Source organism: Heloderma suspectum, chromosome 6, assembly GCF_057233095.1.
Source record: "Heloderma suspectum isolate Gila_16-S chromosome 6, 16-S_ref, whole genome shotgun sequence".
NCBI lineage: Eukaryota > Metazoa > Chordata > Lepidosauria > Squamata > Helodermatidae > Heloderma > Heloderma suspectum.
In genome coordinates, this window is record NC_139463.1 from 43,241,325 (window position 1) to 43,258,299 (window position 16,975).

Sequence of the window (16,975 nt, forward strand, 5' to 3'; positions counted from 1 at the left end):
ACCCCAAGTTATGTTCTCTGAGAACTTCTACTCATCCAGCCATGGAAATGCAGGAGCACTGGTATTCTCAGGGTGTTAGAACAGGAACATTCATTTTTCCTTCATGTGGTTCATGCTCCTGTGATCAAGACTCTTGAAATGTCACATGACTCAAACCTACAGCAAGGCCCAGTTGATTAATTTTCCTTTTTTAAAATGTCCCAAGCTCTATGATTGCAGCAAAAGTAATTTTCTTTTGTATGGCTGCGTAATTTGGCTGGTGAGGAGTTGGGAGATGGGGTGGCAGTTGAGTTGTGGTTTTTTAGTGTTGAAATCTTGTTGCAGGTTTCTTCACGGTGAGTTCTGAAAGGCACATTAATGGGTAATACTGGGGCGGGGGGGAAAGGACCACTGTGATGAGGTGGGGAGGGGAGAGAATGGGGCCTGTGATGAGTGCAAAAGAGAACAAAACTCCTTTTTGTTTCTGTTTAGCAGACCAGCTGTGCACTTTAAGTACTTTGACATGAGGTCTAGAAACTTGTTCTAGATTCTACATTTTGTCATGGTGCACCGTGATTAGGAAACTGACTTCTACGTAGTCAGATCATTGGTCCATCTAGCTCTGTATGACCTACACTGAGCAGCAGTGGCTCTCCAGAATTTCTGGCAGGGGTCTTTCCCAGTCCTACTGGATTGAACCTGGGACCTTCTCCGTGCAAAGCAGGCGCTCTGCCCTAGAGCTACAGCCCTTCCCTGTGATTTGAGGCCATGCAGGTTCCTAGACCCCCTTTCCTGAATTTCTAGAAATCTCTAGTATTTCTTCTTAGATCAGAGGTAAACAACCTTTTCAGCCCCGCCCCCCGAGGACTGCATCAGGTGACTCTTGGGGTGGTGGGGGGCATATATGCACACATGTGCACATCACTCATGCATGTCCTCAAACCATTCACGCTCACTCCAGAAGCAACGGATCTCAGTCTTGCAGCAGTAGCATCTGTCCATGTCACAGCATCAAGGTGTTGAAGCCCTTCCCCTCCCCAGCTGTCCGCGAACCTGATCTCCAAAGAGAGAGAGAGGAAAAACAGCTCTAGAAAAGGGCTCTATGGTTCTTGCCATAGAAGCCTTGATCCAAGACCATCTCCAGAGCATCCTAGGAGGCTGGCAGGAAGCTGCAAGCATTGCTTCCTGGGATGCACCAGGGACACTCTAAGAATGTGCCTTTTTGGACAAAGGGCTGGATGCGCTTAATCTCGGAAGCTAAGCAGGGTCAGCCCTGGTTAGTATTTGGATGGGAGACCACCTAGGAATAATGGGTGTTGTAGGCTTCCTGCATTGAGCAGGGAGTTGGACTCGATGGTCTTGTAGGCACCTTCCAACCCTACTCTTCTATGATTCTATGGCAGGAACCACAAAGCCTGTTCAGAGAGGTTTTTTTTTCTACTTTCCCTCATCTTTGTTTGGCCATGGCAGGTACTGGGGGCCACCAGGGGGTCATACTTTTTGCTTCCCTGGCTTAAATGAATTGAGAGAAACACGCAGGTGGTTAGAAAGAGGACTGCATCCATCATTCCAGCTAATGTGTTCAAAGCCACGGGTTGCTGGGCAAGCACCTGGGCATCTGTCCCTTTGGTTTTTTTTGTAATGTTATTAAGGTTTAACTCAGTTATGATCAGCATCTTCTGAAGACATAATTTAAAATGCTAGACTCCCAGTATTTTCATTGTCCTACCTCGACTTAGAATGCTTCTCCCATCCCCCACCCCCAACACACACACTTTCTTTAGGGCTCCCCAGATTCCACCCCCACCACAAATTGCCAGCTACAGTCCTGCTGACATGTAAGAAGCTATGTTGGAATTTGATCCGTGTAACCTGATGAGAGAAGCAATGTCAGAGTTGCTTACCTGATGCTCCTTTATTATACATGCGCCTCATGTTCTCCAGTTGCTGCTGGGGCTTCCCGATGGTTGTAAGATGAGGAATCTGCTTATGCTCTTTGGGAGGAGAGAAAAGTGACTGAGGCAGAAAACCTAAATGAACATGGGGCATGATCCCAGGTGATGTTCCCCTTGTGGCAAACCACCTTGAGATGAACAGGGACAAAATATTTCTTCCTTTTTATTACATTTTTATCCTGCCTTTCTTTTGAAAGGGCCCAAGATGGCATACATGGTTCTCCTCCCCGCCCCCTTTTATCCTCAAAACAATCCTGCAAGTTAGGCCAGGTTGAGAGATCAGGACTGGCCCAAGGCCACCCAGCAAGCTCCATGGCTGAGTGTGGATTTGAACTCAGGTCTCCGCAGTCTCATTCTGATACGCTGACCACTGCTACACAAATGGGCCAATCCGGTTCCAGGTGGCTTGTGGGCTGTGGCCACGGTAGCACCGTTGTGTAGCACCCCATTCATTTCATTTCAGTTGAGTTTGGGCAGGAGAGCTCCCTCCTGGATTATGTCCCTTGGGCCAGGACTGCCCGGCTCTCACTCTGCTGCCCTCAGTGGTACTTCACAGTGGCCACCTGAGGCAGCCCCCTCAGCTGTTCGTTCCTTCATATTTCCTGGGACATTAGGGGATATTTCCTCTCATGTATCTGCTTCAGCTCACTCTCTGAGGGGGCTGGTTAATTTTGTTTCCCCCCACAGGATTATTTTGGAGTCTGCTCTGAGGTTGTCATCAAGGACAATGTGGTGGTAGTCTATGAGGTGCTGGAGGAGATGCTAGACAACGGATTCCCCTTGGCTACCGAATCCAACATTCTGAAGGAGCTGATAAAGCCACCCACCATCCTACGAACTGTTGTCAACACCATTACAGGTCTGACATTCTGCATGTGAGGGAGGGAGGGAGGGAGGGAGGGAGGGAGGGAGAGAGAGAAAGAAAGAAAGAAAGAAAGAGAGCAAGCGAGCGAGCGAGCGAGCAATCCTATGTACACCTACTTGGGAGTAAGCCCCATTGAGCTAAATGGGACTTATTTCTGAGTAAACAACATGCACAGGATTGTGCTGTGAGGGCTAACTAGCTGAATGTCCAGAGGGGAAGAATTTGCCAGCCTTCGCATTAAATGTTTAATCTTGAATATTTATTTTAATGCATTTTTTAAAGGTACCCTACTTTTAATTAACATTTATTTTCATGGTGCCATACAACTGAAAACATATCCAACCTGTGAAACAAAACAATCCTGTACAAACTAAAGCAAAAATATGAAAAAGCAGCAGAGAAAAGGCAAGAAACCAATAAAACATGAAAAGCAGCAGCAGCTGAAAATGCCCATCCTGTATTAAAAGGCTTAGACAACTAAAACTGTTTCCACCTAGTTCTAGCAACTGAAACTCTTAAGGGAAGTTGCCAGCCGCACGGACATGGCAAGGCCTTCCCAAAGCTGAGACGAGGGCATTATGCCTCGCTGGTTCAGACCACTGTTGATTGAGTCCAGCATTCTATTCTAACATAGTCCTCATGGAACTTGTAGTCCAAAGATCTGGAGGGTACCAGGTTGGGGAAGACTGCATACTGGATTTTTGTGGCTAAGGGTGCCATCCTATGCATGTTTAGACAGAAAAAAGTCCTGCAACTCCCAGATGCCCCAGCCAGCCATGCTGGCAGGGGCATGCTGGGAGTTGCAGGACTTTTTTCTGTCTAAATAGGCACAGGGTTGCGCCCTGAGTTGACTAGGTTTGGAAATTTGGTCTGGCTGGCCACTTGTGTACTCCCAGCCCTCTTGACCTTTTCAGGTAGCACCAACGTGGGGGAACAACTCCCCACAGGGCAGCTGTCCGTGGTCCCCTGGCGACGGACCGGCGTGAAGTACACAAATAACGAGGCCTATTTTGACGTGATCGAGGAGATCGATGCCATCATTGACAAATCAGGTACAAGGTGCTGCATTCCCACAACATCTCCTCTAGGTAGCAGTGACCCTGGATGCATGAAGCAGAAGCCCTGGCATTTTAGTCCTCCCCCAAAAATGGCTTGCCATTTTTGTTCCTCACTGTATGCTTTGTTTGGTCGCTGCCCTACAGCACAGCCTCCCCTTTCCCTCATTCATTTCATTTTTTTTAGTTATAGTGTTTGTATTCTACTTTTCTAATGTAACTTATAAAACAGTTTACAATTTTTTAAGAAACATAATATAACTGCCTATGGAGGCTCCGACTTCCTTTGTGATCCAAGTGGCTGTTTCTTTTTGTGGCAGGTTCCACGATTACGGCTGAAATCCAAGGGGTGATTGATGCCTGTGTGAAACTGACTGGGATGCCAGACCTGACCCTCTCCTTCATGGTAAATATCGTTTGTTTCTTTAGAAAATGTCTGTGCTGCCCCTCAGTCTAAAACTCTCCGGGTGGCATATGTAAAATAATAAAACTATTATTATTATTATTATTTTACAATAATTATTATAAATGTCACTTCCCAGTCATCAATCAGATTCTTTTGGTTTATTGATAGCAAATGGATTATACACACACACACACACACACACACACACCCACGAGGAACCGCGGTAGCTTAGTGGTTAAGACGCTGAACTGCAAACTGGAGGGTCGGCAGGACAGCAGTTTGAGACCTGAGTGCCTCATGACGGAGTGAGCTCCTGTCTTTAGTCCCAGCTCCTGCCAACCTAGCAGTTCGAAAGCAAGAAATTGCAAGTCAATAAATAGGTACTGCTTCGGCGGGAAAGGTAACAGCATTCTGTGCACCTCGGTGTTCAGTCATGCCAGCCACATGACCACGGAAGCATCTTCAGACAGTGCTGGCTCCTCAGCTTAGAAATGGAGATGAGCGCCACCCCCTGGAGTCAGAGACGACTGGCTGGGGACACCTTTACCATTTACCTTATATATACACACGCGCGTGCGCACACACACACAGGAAGTTCACACCTCCCTTCAGGTGACAAAGCAGCTGCTACTCCCTGAATGTCTGTCTGGGTCCCCAAGATAGATGAAGGCCGTTCCTCGGAGCCACACATTTCTCTGGGCTGGTAGCATGCATGTTCCTCCTTAGAGGAAGGCCAAAGGGCAGGCCAGCTAGCTGGATCTTAGGAGCTTCTCCGCTAGATGCCTCCTTCTGGCCCATGAGCAATGCCACTCCCCCTCCTCTCTCAAACCCACAGGCTAACACACACTCAAGAGAAGGGGGGCTTCTCTCTTACCTCAAAGATTCTCAAAACATTTAGCTTGGTAATCTGATTGCCTTTCAGGTGGGGGAGTCTCCCAACTTTTCTGTGAGAATCAAGGCAATTCACCCTTATCTCTTCCTCCAGGATGACATAATTTAGCTGGCATAAACAGCTTCAAGGCAGCCTGTGGAATTACCAGCCTGTGTTAAAGGTCTGCTTTCTTAACCTTGAAATTGCTGGTTAAGTTAAACTACACAGGTCTCTTTGTATTTACAAACTCTGTGAAGTCCACATTTTCTGCTCACCAACCAACCCACTACCCCCCGCCCTGCCCTGGAGAGTTTCTCCAAAATTGAATTTAGCTCTTGGGCCAAAAGAGTTTCAACACCCTTGGTTTAAAGCTCTAAAAAGGGAGAGGGGGGCTTATGAGAGGTAGAGGGAGAGTTTAAACCTCCAAATAGGGATTGGGAACTTTAGGGAGGGGATGGCAACAAGGAAGTTGAAAGAGCAACAGAAGAGATGCTTCACTGAACAGGAGATGTGGTACCATCTGCCAAGAAATCTCCAGTGGTCTGGTTCACTTATGCTAACACTTGATATGGGATGTTGAATTCTAGGTTGTCATGTCGTGTGAACGTGGCCGCACTTACAAACCATGGTTTGTTAACCATGAACAACCCACAAAGAAAATCCACTGTTTGCTGTTGGGTTGTGAACAATGGGTTGTTTAAACCATGGGTTGTCATTACGTGTGAACCCAGAACTATGGGTTTTTCATGGGTTGTTTCTGCAGGCTACAGAGGCAGTGGGCAATAGCGGTAAAAAAACAGCTGCTCTTCCTGCTAGTACTACAGCACCGCAAACGCATTTGGGATACTGAGAGGGAGCGGGCAAAGGAGAAGGGAAACAAACAACCCATGTCTTTCTCCTGCTTCTTTCAGAACCCCAGGTTACTGGATGATGTCAGCTTCCACCCCTGCGTGCGTTTCAAGCGCTGGGAATCGGAACGTATCCTGTCCTTCATCCCTCCAGATGGGAACTTCCGCCTGCTGTCCTATCACGTCAGTGCTCAGAAGTAAGGGCTGGGCCTGGGAGTGATGGCTTGGATCTTTTCCCATATCCAAAAAACTAGGTTTAAAAAGGGGATCTGCTCTTTGGCATTCTGGCTACAGCCCAGTGCAAGCAGCCAGCCTGCTTTCAGTTTCTGTTCTTTTTGTGTACTCCCTTAGGAGAACGAGAACTAGTTTCTCACACTTGGCCTGGTCTTGCATCTGCTGATGACTGGCCAAAGGCCCACCAATCCCAGCAGCTTCGCCAGTCCCACTTTGCGGGGAGAACCAAGACGGTCAGAGGCAGCGTGAGAGAACTTTCGGTTTGCACAACCCACCTCTCCAGGTCAAGGGGTGCCTTGCTCAAGGAACCCCAAAAACCTTGGACTGCAACCCTGCCTTCTGAATTCCTCTGGCTTCTGCTCCCTCCCCCCCAGCATCTGCTCTCCACTTCAGCGCAAGGAGCATCATGTGCATCCAGGCTGGGGAGCGTGTGGCCCTTCAGATGTTGGTGAACTGCATCTTCCATCAGCTTCAGCCAGCATGGCCAATGGTGAGGGATGATTGGAGTTGCAGTCCAATAACATCTGGAGAGCTACATGTACCCCACCCCTGATGTACATGTTCACATTTGCTGCCTGCGGCTGCAAGAAATCCAAGGATCTCTGGATTGGGGCATGAATCCAACCTTGGCCTTAAGACATGTACATAACATGATATCGCTGACCCCCTGTCGCAAGGGTGTCAAACCTCTTCCAGCCTATTCCATTTTGGAGAAACTCTCAGGGGCCAAATTCCAGGGGTGGGTAGGGCCAAAGTGAGAAGGGGTGGGACCAGAGTACTGGAAATACCAGCATATTTCCACTTCAGACAAACTCCTACTGCCAGTAACTGAGCCTTCGGAGAGGCATTTCAGCCTTATAGAAAGATAGGAAAACTACACAAAACTGGAAGACCACGAAATGATCTGTGGTCAGAAGAAAGGGGATGAGGCCAGCGGAAGGTGGGGACCCCAGGCCAGATTTGGTGCCTGGACCCAAGGTTCTTATGGTGATCATGGGAGCTGCAGTTCTGCACATCTGGAGGGTGTCAGCTTAGGGCAGGCTGATGTTCAGGGTTCTTCGCTTCTTGCCACACCCCTAAAGTGAGAGAGCCTCTTTGCTAAGGATAGGGAATTGCTAACCCGGTGTTGCACATCTGTGTACCGCTGGCATGTGAAACAGGCACAGGACAGTGGGGATGCGCCCCTCGGCCACTGCAGTGACTTCTCCTCTGTTCCAGCTTGGTGGCCATCCCTGTCTACGTGAAACACAACATCAGCTTCCGGGACAGCAGCTCACTGGGCCGCTTCGAGATCACGGTGGGGCCCAAACAGACCATGGGGAAGACTGTGGAGGGGGTGACCGTTACCAGCCAGATGCCAAAAGGCGTCCTAAACATGACCCTCACGCCTTCTCAGGGGACACACACATTTGATCCTGTCACAAAGGTGAGAGGCGGGGGGGACAGGGCAGAGAAGTCTGATTCTTGGGTTGTTTCACTTGGTTCCCTTGTGCCCCACCCCCCGTTCATCTTCTGGGATGAGATGAAGAGAGAATTCCTTAAGCCATGATGCTGGTGCTTCATGAAACATAATTTCAAAGCAGAGTCATTAGACTGGTTTTCACTGTTTACGGTGAAAAGCAGTGATGACAGGCAAATAATGGTAGGTCCCACCCATCTGTGTCATGGCCTTGGCCCCCCAAATGGAAGCTTTCAAGGGAGAACCAAAACTGAGGGCTGTCTGTCGACTGTAGTCTTTTCTTGGCTCTCCTGGAGTCCCTGATACAAAATCAGATCCTGCTCTTGTTCTGGGACAATGAAACTCTGCTGGTTGCAAGTGCTGTTTATTTATATTTTATCTACCAGCATTACAAGGGCCCCTGAGGTGGCTTATGCCAGAGGCAGCCAACCTTTTTGGGCCATGGGCACACTTGGCTATTTGAGAAGCTCTCCAGGGCACCACCACAAAATGATTGCCATGGGAGCCATGGCAAAGGGGAAGTAACCTGCCCAAAAGACCAAGGTAGAGGTGGGTTCTGAGCCCCAGCACACTAAACCACTCCTTTGAAGCCACACTTTCCAGCACCAACAGAAACCTCTTTTACAGCGATCCCAGCTGTTGGTAAGACAGCATATTAATTAAAAATGAGGGAGGGGTAGCGCACTATGTTGCCTACCCCTGGCTTGCTCCATCTATCGGAAACAGTGGTGTAGTGGCAAGCGTGTTGGACTAGGAGCTGGGAGATCCGGGTTCTAGTCCCCACTCAGCCATGGAAGCTCACTGGGTGACTTTGGGCCAGTCACAGACTCTCAGCCCAACCCACCTCACAGGGTTGTTGTGAGGATAAAATGGAGAGGAGGAGATTAATGTAAGCCGCCTTGGGTTCCTTGCAAGAGGAAAAAGGGCGGGGTATAAATGCAATAAATAAATAAATAAACTAAAGGGCTGTCTAAACTGTCTTGGCCTACAAAAGACTTCAAGGGAGCCCGCAATGAGTTCCATAAGGAGGATGCCACTACTGAGAAGACCCTGTTCCATAAAGGCCCCCCCCCCCCCCAAATACAGCAGGGACGTACTTCTGAAGAGCATGCAGAAGATTGGGCTGCAAACTGAAATAAATTTTACATATTGCCAGAACACAAAGGTGGAGAGAGCTTATAATTTCATAAATAGAATCTGTCACTCGTTGCTGAAAGGAAAGGCCATTAAAAAAAACAACTCATTTTCGTTCTCTAAATAGTGCAGTAATGCACTGGAATCAAAGTAAGCTCATAAACCACTGGAACTAAAATAGCCTAAAAATAAAATGGTGTTGCCCTGAACATAGCCTCATCAATTTCAATTAGGATCCCACCTTTTAATTAATTAAATGCTCTTCAGTTGCATTTTCCTAGGATTCACACTGCAATATTTTGAGAGTTAGACATTTGCACGCTTATCTCTCCTTCCAGTCTGCCCTCCAGCCTTAGTAATAATAGGTCTGATGGTGCTGTTATTAAATGCCAGGTTGGTCAAGAGGAAGTCATTTGCCATCAGTGACCTCATCCAGGAGGAGAATGCCGAACTCACCTGTATAACTGAGCGCTAGTTAAAGGATGGTGGGGGTGGGGAGTTCTCTCCCAGATGCTCCCACCTGGCTGTCAAGTGCAGCACCAGTCACAACTGGAGCATTGGAAAGAGGGTGGGGGTGGGATAGCCTTGGTCTACAAAGGTTCCATCCCCTGCTCAGGTACCCCATCCCACAGTCTGCCAGTTTAGTGCCTTTACTTAGTGTTGGGACTTTTGAGATAGGAGGGGGGGGTTCTGCTGGTGTACTGGGCACTCTGCTGCTCAATAGTTTCCCTGCCCAAGCTCACAGAGGTGTTTGAGAGGGTGTTAGCCTCTCAGCTTCAGGTGGATTTGGAGGAAACTGATTATTCGGGTCCATTCCAATCCAGGTTCCTGTCTTGTTGTGGGACAGAAACAGCCTTGGCTACCTTGGTGAATGACCTTATTTATTTATGAAATCCCACCTTTCCACTAAAATAGCACTTAAGGTGGAGGTTTTACTTGCATCAGGAACTGGATGGTGGGAGTGTAACCCTCTTTGTCCTGCTGGACCTCCTAGCAGCTTTTGAGACTATTGACCATGGTATCCTCCTGCCCTGCATATCTGCGCTGGGCTTTAGAGGTGTAGCGTTACAAGCACTTTGGATGGTCTCTCCCAGGAGGCCGGGTTGGTGAGTTCTCTTTTGCCCCATGCCCTCTGCCTTCTGGGGTGCCTTGGGGTTCCATCATCCCCGTGCTCGTCAACATCTATATGAAGCTACTGGGAGGAGTCACCCACAGGTTTGGGCTGCATTTCCAGCAATATGCTGATAAGACACAGCTCTACTTCTCTTTCCCACCTACAAATCCCATGAAGGCTGTGGTAGTCTTGAGCAGGTGCCTGGATGTGGCTTTGAGATGGATGAGGGAGAACAAGCTGCAACTTAATCCAGATAAAGTTGACGTTTTGCAGGTTGGCAGGTCTGCCGATCTGGATGGGGATGTTAATCTTGTTTCGGAGAGCCAGCAAGGAGGCAAAGGCAGGGGATAGCCAACCTCCTTCTCTCCATTTGGGGCTGCAGGGGAGCCATCGTGAGAACCAGACAGCAAGACAGTAGGTGCCAGGTCTTCCCCCATCCTCTCCTCCCCTCACCCTTGCAGTGCAGTAGCTGCAGCTTTCTCTGAGCAGCTCAAGATATAGGCCCAGTCTGAGAACCCTCTTACCTGTGCTTTATCATCACAAAGCCCAAGTTCTCCCATATGTTCCTGCTCGATTGTTAAGATCATCTTCGGAGGTTCTTCTCTGGTGCTGCCACCCACAATGGTGTAATGGGTGGCTACCAGAGAAAAAACCTTCTCTGTAGTAGCTCCCTGTCTATCGAATGCCCTTCCCAAGGAAATCCTCCTGTCATCTTCACTGTATACATTTAGATGCCTGATTAAGATCTTCCTCTTCCAGCAGGCATTTAATTTCTAATCTGGTTGTGAAGGTTTGAGGCCTACAGAAACAAAAAAAAGGTCAGGCTTAGAGGCCTAGGTTTTTTGTTGGGAGAGGTTATCCCTGAGAGGAGTACTTTCGTTTCTCTGGTTAAGTTTCAGTTTCATTTCCCCAGTTAAGTTTTATTTCTTCAGGTTTGAAACAGTACTTTCAATTTGCGGGGAGGAGGGTATATAAAGAGAGTAAGAGAGCCAGTGAGAGCAAAGTTAGAAGACCAGAGCAGGAAGAAGCAGCCTAGAGGAGTCCATGTGCAGCTAGGGTAAAGGAACTTGCATTTTGCAACTTTTATTTTCTCTTACTGCCTTTTGTATCACTCAGCTCTTTTGTGTAAATACCTTTAGTTGAGATTTGCTTGCTTTAATTTACCAGTAAAATGTTGTGTCTGGAGTCCCAATCACCCCACGTCCACAGCCTAAACCCCACATTATTAGGAAGGGGAAGTTCAAAAGAAGGAAGGTGGGACTCTTAAGGAGGCAAGAGATCCATAAGGAGTTCCTCGGGGGGTCCAGGTCATAGGGGGAAGCCTGACACCAGTGCTCTGACTATTAAGTTGGCTCTTTAATATTTGTAAAATTTTTACTATTTTGATAGTTTCACTGTTGTATTTATCGATTTGGTGGATTGGGTTTGGGCGGGCAGGGTTTCAATTATTTTAAACCAACCTAAGCGCATCTGCCAGTTGGGCAGTATACAGAATTAATTAATCAATTAATTAATCAACTTCTCCAAGCCCCAGACTTTTTGCTGCATCAGACTGGGTTGGGTTTGTTCTTGCCCCTTGCACAGCATCCTGTTTATTCTTCTGACCTGTCTTGTTTCTTCTCTTTCTCTCTCCCTGCCCCCCACCCACAAAGTTGCTGTCTTGGGATGTGGGAAAAATCAACCCCCAAAAGCTCCCAAGTTTGAAGGGGACGATGAGCCTCCAGGCAGGAGCCTCCAAACCGGATGAGAACCCCACCATCAACCTCCAATTCAAAATCCAGCAGCTGGCCATTTCTGGTTCGTGGGCTGTGAATTCAGTGACTGTATTTTTTTTTGCTGATGTACTTTCCCAGTGCTCTCTCACCCAAAGTGGGATAAGGCAAACCAGGCACCAGCTCATCCCAATCACCTCCCAAGGCCATTAACAACCGGCTTTCAGTTCAGAAAGCTGCCCTTTATTTTGTTTAAAGTATTGTCATGAGCGGCGCTGGGTGCCCCAATTTGTGGGGCAGAAAGGCAGAGTATGAATATTTTTGTAAATGCAGTGAATGAATAAAAACACCTTCATCCATGTTCTAAAAAGAGACCCATAAACAAAGCTAGCTGAACCTTCCTGGGGAATGCATTTTAGAATGTGGCTGCTGCCATCAAGAAAGCCCTACTCTTCTTAGCGACTTGCCTGCTCTTTCAAGTATGGGGGCGCTTGAGCAAGGTGCTCAGTGATCATGTGCTGTGGGGGAACATGTGGGAGGAGATGAGGGGGTGAGTGAGATGTGCAGGGGTCAGCAGCAAGAAATCCATGGGCCCCGTAGAGCTCTTTGCTGTATCCCGCCACTAGCTGAACCAAAATTAAGCTTTATGGAGATGAAGCAAATCTGCACAGAGTTGCTTGATTGGCTGTGGCAGCCTGGACTCTGCCCTCCCCAGTACCTCAGGGCCCATGTGCCACTTACAGTGCCCTGTGCCTCTCACCATTGCTGACCTCCAGCCTCTCTCCTTGCTTTTTCTGCTCTTCTAGGTTTGAAAGTGAACCGCCTCGACATGTATGGAGAGAAGTACAAACCTTTCAAAGGGATCAAGTACATGACCAAGGCTGGGAAGTTCCAAGTCCGGACCTAAGAGGGCCTCTGCCCGAAAGAAGACTCGACTGCGCCCTCGCTTCCTACTCCGCCTCTGCTCCCATCTTCCTCCAGGGCTGCCCCTTGCTATGGCCACCTGGTTTTGTTCAGGGCAGGTGTCTTTTTCCTGAGCCAGGCAAACCTGGCATCCCTGCCTCCGTTAAATTTTTAAGCTCCCAGGTGGGACAGGAGAACAGACGGGAGAAGCGGTGACCTCCCTCCAGGCTTGCCAGCTACTTTTTTGCTGAATATAAATGCTGCGCCCTGCTGCCTCTTGCAGCATGCGTTTGCTTGTTTCTTTGCTGGCTGGAGCTCCAAAAGCCTTGCCATGGATCGGGGGAAGGCATCAGGAGGAGGAGATGTCAGGGGAGTGTGATGAGGGGAGGCTGAGCGATTTAGTCCTGAATAGTCTTCATACTTGGCACACAGGACTCTCCTTGTCTGTTGCAAAGAGGGCCTGACGGGAGCTGCCCACCCCTGCACGTCCTTGCTAAGAGCTGCTGAAGGGGATTGGAGGGGTGTTACCCTCACATCCATATTCATTCTGTCCTGCCCCCATTTAAATGTATTGGCTGGGGAAAAGGCTAGAAAGAGATGGTAGATACTTTGGAGAGTTGAAGGTGCTATGAAAGAGGCGATTTCTCCCATTCTGAATATGCTTGGCCCAGCCGTTGTCTCTGGTAAACAGGTTTTGCAATGGTTTTGGAGCGGGGGGGGGGGGGATGCTTTGAAAACCTGCAAAAACTCTTGTCTGCCTAAATTTATTTGGGGCAGGGGGGGTGGGGGGGAGGCTGTGTACAATTGTGTATTTAATGTTTCTAGGAAGTGATGTCTGGATAAGGGAACAGAATGGCAAGAGTTTGGGCTTTTAGGGCTGGGGTGCCTTTGTTCCTGTGATGCAGCTCCTCCTGCATGTACTTGTGTGTTGCACTGACCACTCTTACACACCTTGCTTCTATACAAGAAGGTTGTAGCTGTGTGTGTGTGTGTGTGTGTACATTTTAATCTGAGCTTGCACTGGGTTGCATGCTTGTGTTTTGTTTTCTCAAGCATCGCAAAGCCAAGCTGGCTTATTTGGCAAGGTGACCTGCCTCTGGAATGCTCCGACAGTGTGGCTGAAAACTTTGAAAACAGGGAATGAAGCTGGGACCCCGAAAGCCATGTTGGAGAATCCACAATCCTGGTTGCTGTGTCCAAACGATCTGTGTATGGTGACTTTGCCACTCAGCCACCTGGTAAAGAAATGGTAGTGTCGATCGGATCCCTTTTGCAGGACTGTGGTGGGTGAAAAGCAGCCCGCGTGGCGCACCCGTGCAGAGGACATGTTCTCGCCTCGATTCCTAGTGCTGGGTGAGTGCATAGAGGAGAACACAATGAGGCACATCTTCTTGTAGCAGTGGAGTTTTTTTAAGCGGTAGGACCCTTCCCCGCTTTGAGGCTAATAGTATTCTTTCAGAACCAAGGCAAGAGACCACGGCTGCAGTCTTGTGTACACTTTCTTGGGAGTAAGCCCCGTTTGAACACAGTGGGACTTAGTTTTGAGTAAAACATGCTTAGGATCAGACTACAATGGTGAAGATAGTCACAACATTCTTAACAGCGATCGTGCCAAGTTGTTCACCTTTACAATTTGCATGTGCGTCTTACAAGTCAAACACTGGATTAGTTTTGTCGGGGCTCCTTGGGTGCCTTAGGCAAATATATATATATAACTGTATCTGAAAATACAGTTGTCCATAGTTACAAAACAAAATGCCACAAACACTTTAAAAACTGCTCTGGGGATGGAGAGGGAAGTACCTCAGAGATATCACGGCTGTTGGCCAGTAGGCACTGATCGCATCTGTTTTTTCCTAGAAGCTTGCAAAACCTTATCTCAGAGCTTTTCTCCATGAGGGTAAAACATACATATGTTTTTCAGGACAGCAGAGGTGCATTCAAATCGCCTCCACCAAACCTATACTGTTACATCTGTCTTCACCCTAATGAACCTGAAAGATTAATGGTGCCTCCTAACTTTACTGTGTCACGGGGTTAGAGAACATCCTTGAGTTGAGATAATGACAGCTTTGCTTCAGAGCAGGGGTGGCAACCTATGGCCCTCCAGCTGTTGCTGGTTTTCAACTCTCGTTAGCCTCAGCCAGCATGCCCAGTGGCCAGTGCTGAAGATAGTTGTAGTCCCAACAACATCTGGAGGGCCACAGGCTGATCACCCCTTGATGCTACCTGCCTTTTGTGACTCCGAGGAAGTCCCCCATTTGGTAGAATGGTGCCTTCCTACGCAGTTGGTGAAAATATCAGTGCAGTTGCTGCATGGCCTGGGTGGAATGTGTATGTATATACAGTGCGTTATTACGTCTGTCAGGAGATCAATAAAATCACTTTTATCCTCTTGGTGTTTGGGATCTAATGGAGAGCACCATCGATGAAGTCTTGGGATGGAAGGAAGGACCCACCAGGTGGAGCAGCAAGTCCTCACACTTTCAGTGCTACTAGTAGGAATGGGAGCCTGCCATTCGGGAGACCAGGGGCCTCTGGTGTGGTTTCCATAGGGGCTGCTTATCCAGAGATCACAGTTCGCCAGGAGATACTTGCTGTGATCAGGATAAAATGCTGGTCCATGAGCTGTCTTGCCTATAGCTCTGTGTCATGAGCATTTGGGATGAAACCTTACAGGAGCAGAGTCAGTTAAGTGGTCTTGGAGCCCTTGGCTGGACAAGGACAGACAGCAGCAGCTGCTTATCAGGTAAGCTCATCCTGTTGAATTCCCTGCATTTTCCACAGCAAGTGTAGGAGTAAAGTAACCTCCCTTTGCCCAGAATGTTTTTCATGCTCCTGACTACGTACCGCAGTTCCCAGTTGGGCACACCGAAAGCCACTGCCTGGACGAGCCCAAAGTGTATCATGTTAAGGGGTGCATTTGCATGTTGGCCTGCCAAAGCAGGTTAGCTTCTTTCCCCAGTGACCAGGGGTGTTGAACTTCAGACCCGTGGGCCAAATCTGGCCCACCTGGGGCCCTAATCTGGCCCTTTGGGGTTCCCAAGATGCTCACGCCCTTTACCCCTGACGGCCAATCAGTTGGTGCTTCCCTGGCTTTTGCACTTTTTTCCCCATTCTAAAAGGTTGAAATGCCTCTCCTGAGGCTTGGCTACTGGTCATAAGAGCATGATGCTAAAATCAGCTGGTTTTTTGTTCTTTGTTTTTGTATTTTTGCCCTGCCCCCTTTTGCCTTTGGCAATGACCAACACTGGAACGCAGTCCCCAAGGGCTTCTCCAAAATGGAATTTGGCCCTCTAGCTGAAAGAGTTTCAACACCCCTGCTGTGGAGCTGCGGGTGGCTTCTCACCCTTCCTTGCCTTGAGGCGCACCTCTGACTCAATAAAGATACATCTCCAGATACGCAGACATCGGAGGTGGGGACAGAGGTTTGGCTCTGCAGCCCGTTTCTATATGTGATTCTCATTTGCATGCAAAGGGGATTGTGCTCTGTGACAGTTTGATTCAATTTGAAAGCATAAAAACTAAAGTAACAATCATTAATAACTTTAAAACTGCAGTACTGCCATAATCTCAATGAAACCAAGTGAATTCCAGCATAAAGACATCTAAAGATTTGCACTAAAAGGCCCTGGGAGATAGAAAGGTTGTCACTTGGTGCTGAAGGTTGGACTTGGTGTCAAGTGAGCCTTCCTGGGGACACCATACCACAACAGAGAACACCCCTCCCTGGTTGCCACATGCCATGCTTCAAAAGATGTGGGAATTTGGTGGAGAGCTTCTGAGGATGGTCTTGGAACTTGGGCAGATTCATGTCGGAGAAGGTGGTCCTTCAGGGTCCCAAGCTGCTCTTTATGGGAGAAAGTTATTAGATGCATTTCATTAGCAACGCAATTGGATATGTACAGCAGTGCACAGCAGGGCTGGAAGTTGCCTTCATCTATATAAAGCAACACAGGTTCAGGTGTGGCTTTGGCCCACCAGAAAATCCACATGTCTGGCCTGAGGGGCGTAGAGATGTACCTGCTCCTTCTGCTCAGCAGGTGGAGTTGCAAACCAAGGAACAGTGATGCTTTTTCTTTCGTAAAGCCGCGGGTTGTACAAGCCAAAGGGGTCTCCCAGGTGGAAAGGTCTCGTTCGACAGGCAGTGGTGTTTGGAATAATTGAAAGACAGGAGAGCAGGGGGCCAAGAGCTCTGATTCACAAGGCGCAGCAGAGGAGGACGCACACTCCCTCTCGAAAAGAGCAGGAGCTGCGCAAGGGCACTCCCACGGTCTTGCGCTGCTCCCATTCATTTCAGGAAGGCGTGCACAAAACGTCCTGATGTCTTGTGCCTCATGTTGGTTATTGACAGGTGTGGGTGTCACTTGCTGCAGAGAAACAGCAGAAGAAGGCTATTGCATTGCTAAACACCCTTTTTCAGTTAAGCGTTTCATGGCA

At 48.4% G+C, this 16,975-nt stretch overlaps 1 protein-coding gene across 3 annotated transcripts in view; it reads left to right on the forward strand.

Annotated features, from left to right (window-relative positions):
• The window catches only part of AP3M2 (adaptor related protein complex 3 subunit mu 2), a 47,713-nt gene extending 32,768 nt beyond the window's left edge, over window positions 1-14,945 (forward strand). For all 3 annotated transcript variants that reach the window (XM_084804080.1, XM_084804081.1, XM_084804078.1), the window contains exons 3-9: window positions 2,622-2,793; window positions 3,714-3,851; window positions 4,175-4,260; window positions 6,043-6,176; window positions 7,432-7,639; window positions 11,573-11,717; window positions 12,439-14,945. In XM_084804080.1, coding sequence (XP_084660206.1) covers window positions 2,622-2,793; window positions 3,714-3,851; window positions 4,175-4,260; window positions 6,043-6,176; window positions 7,432-7,639; window positions 11,573-11,717; window positions 12,439-12,539 — 984 coding nt within the window. In that variant the 3' untranslated portion in view covers window positions 12,540-14,945. The remainder of the gene's footprint in view (window positions 1-2,621; window positions 2,794-3,713; window positions 3,852-4,174; window positions 4,261-6,042; window positions 6,177-7,431; window positions 7,640-11,572; window positions 11,718-12,438) is intronic.
• Window positions 14,946-16,975: the final 2,030 nt, after the last annotated feature.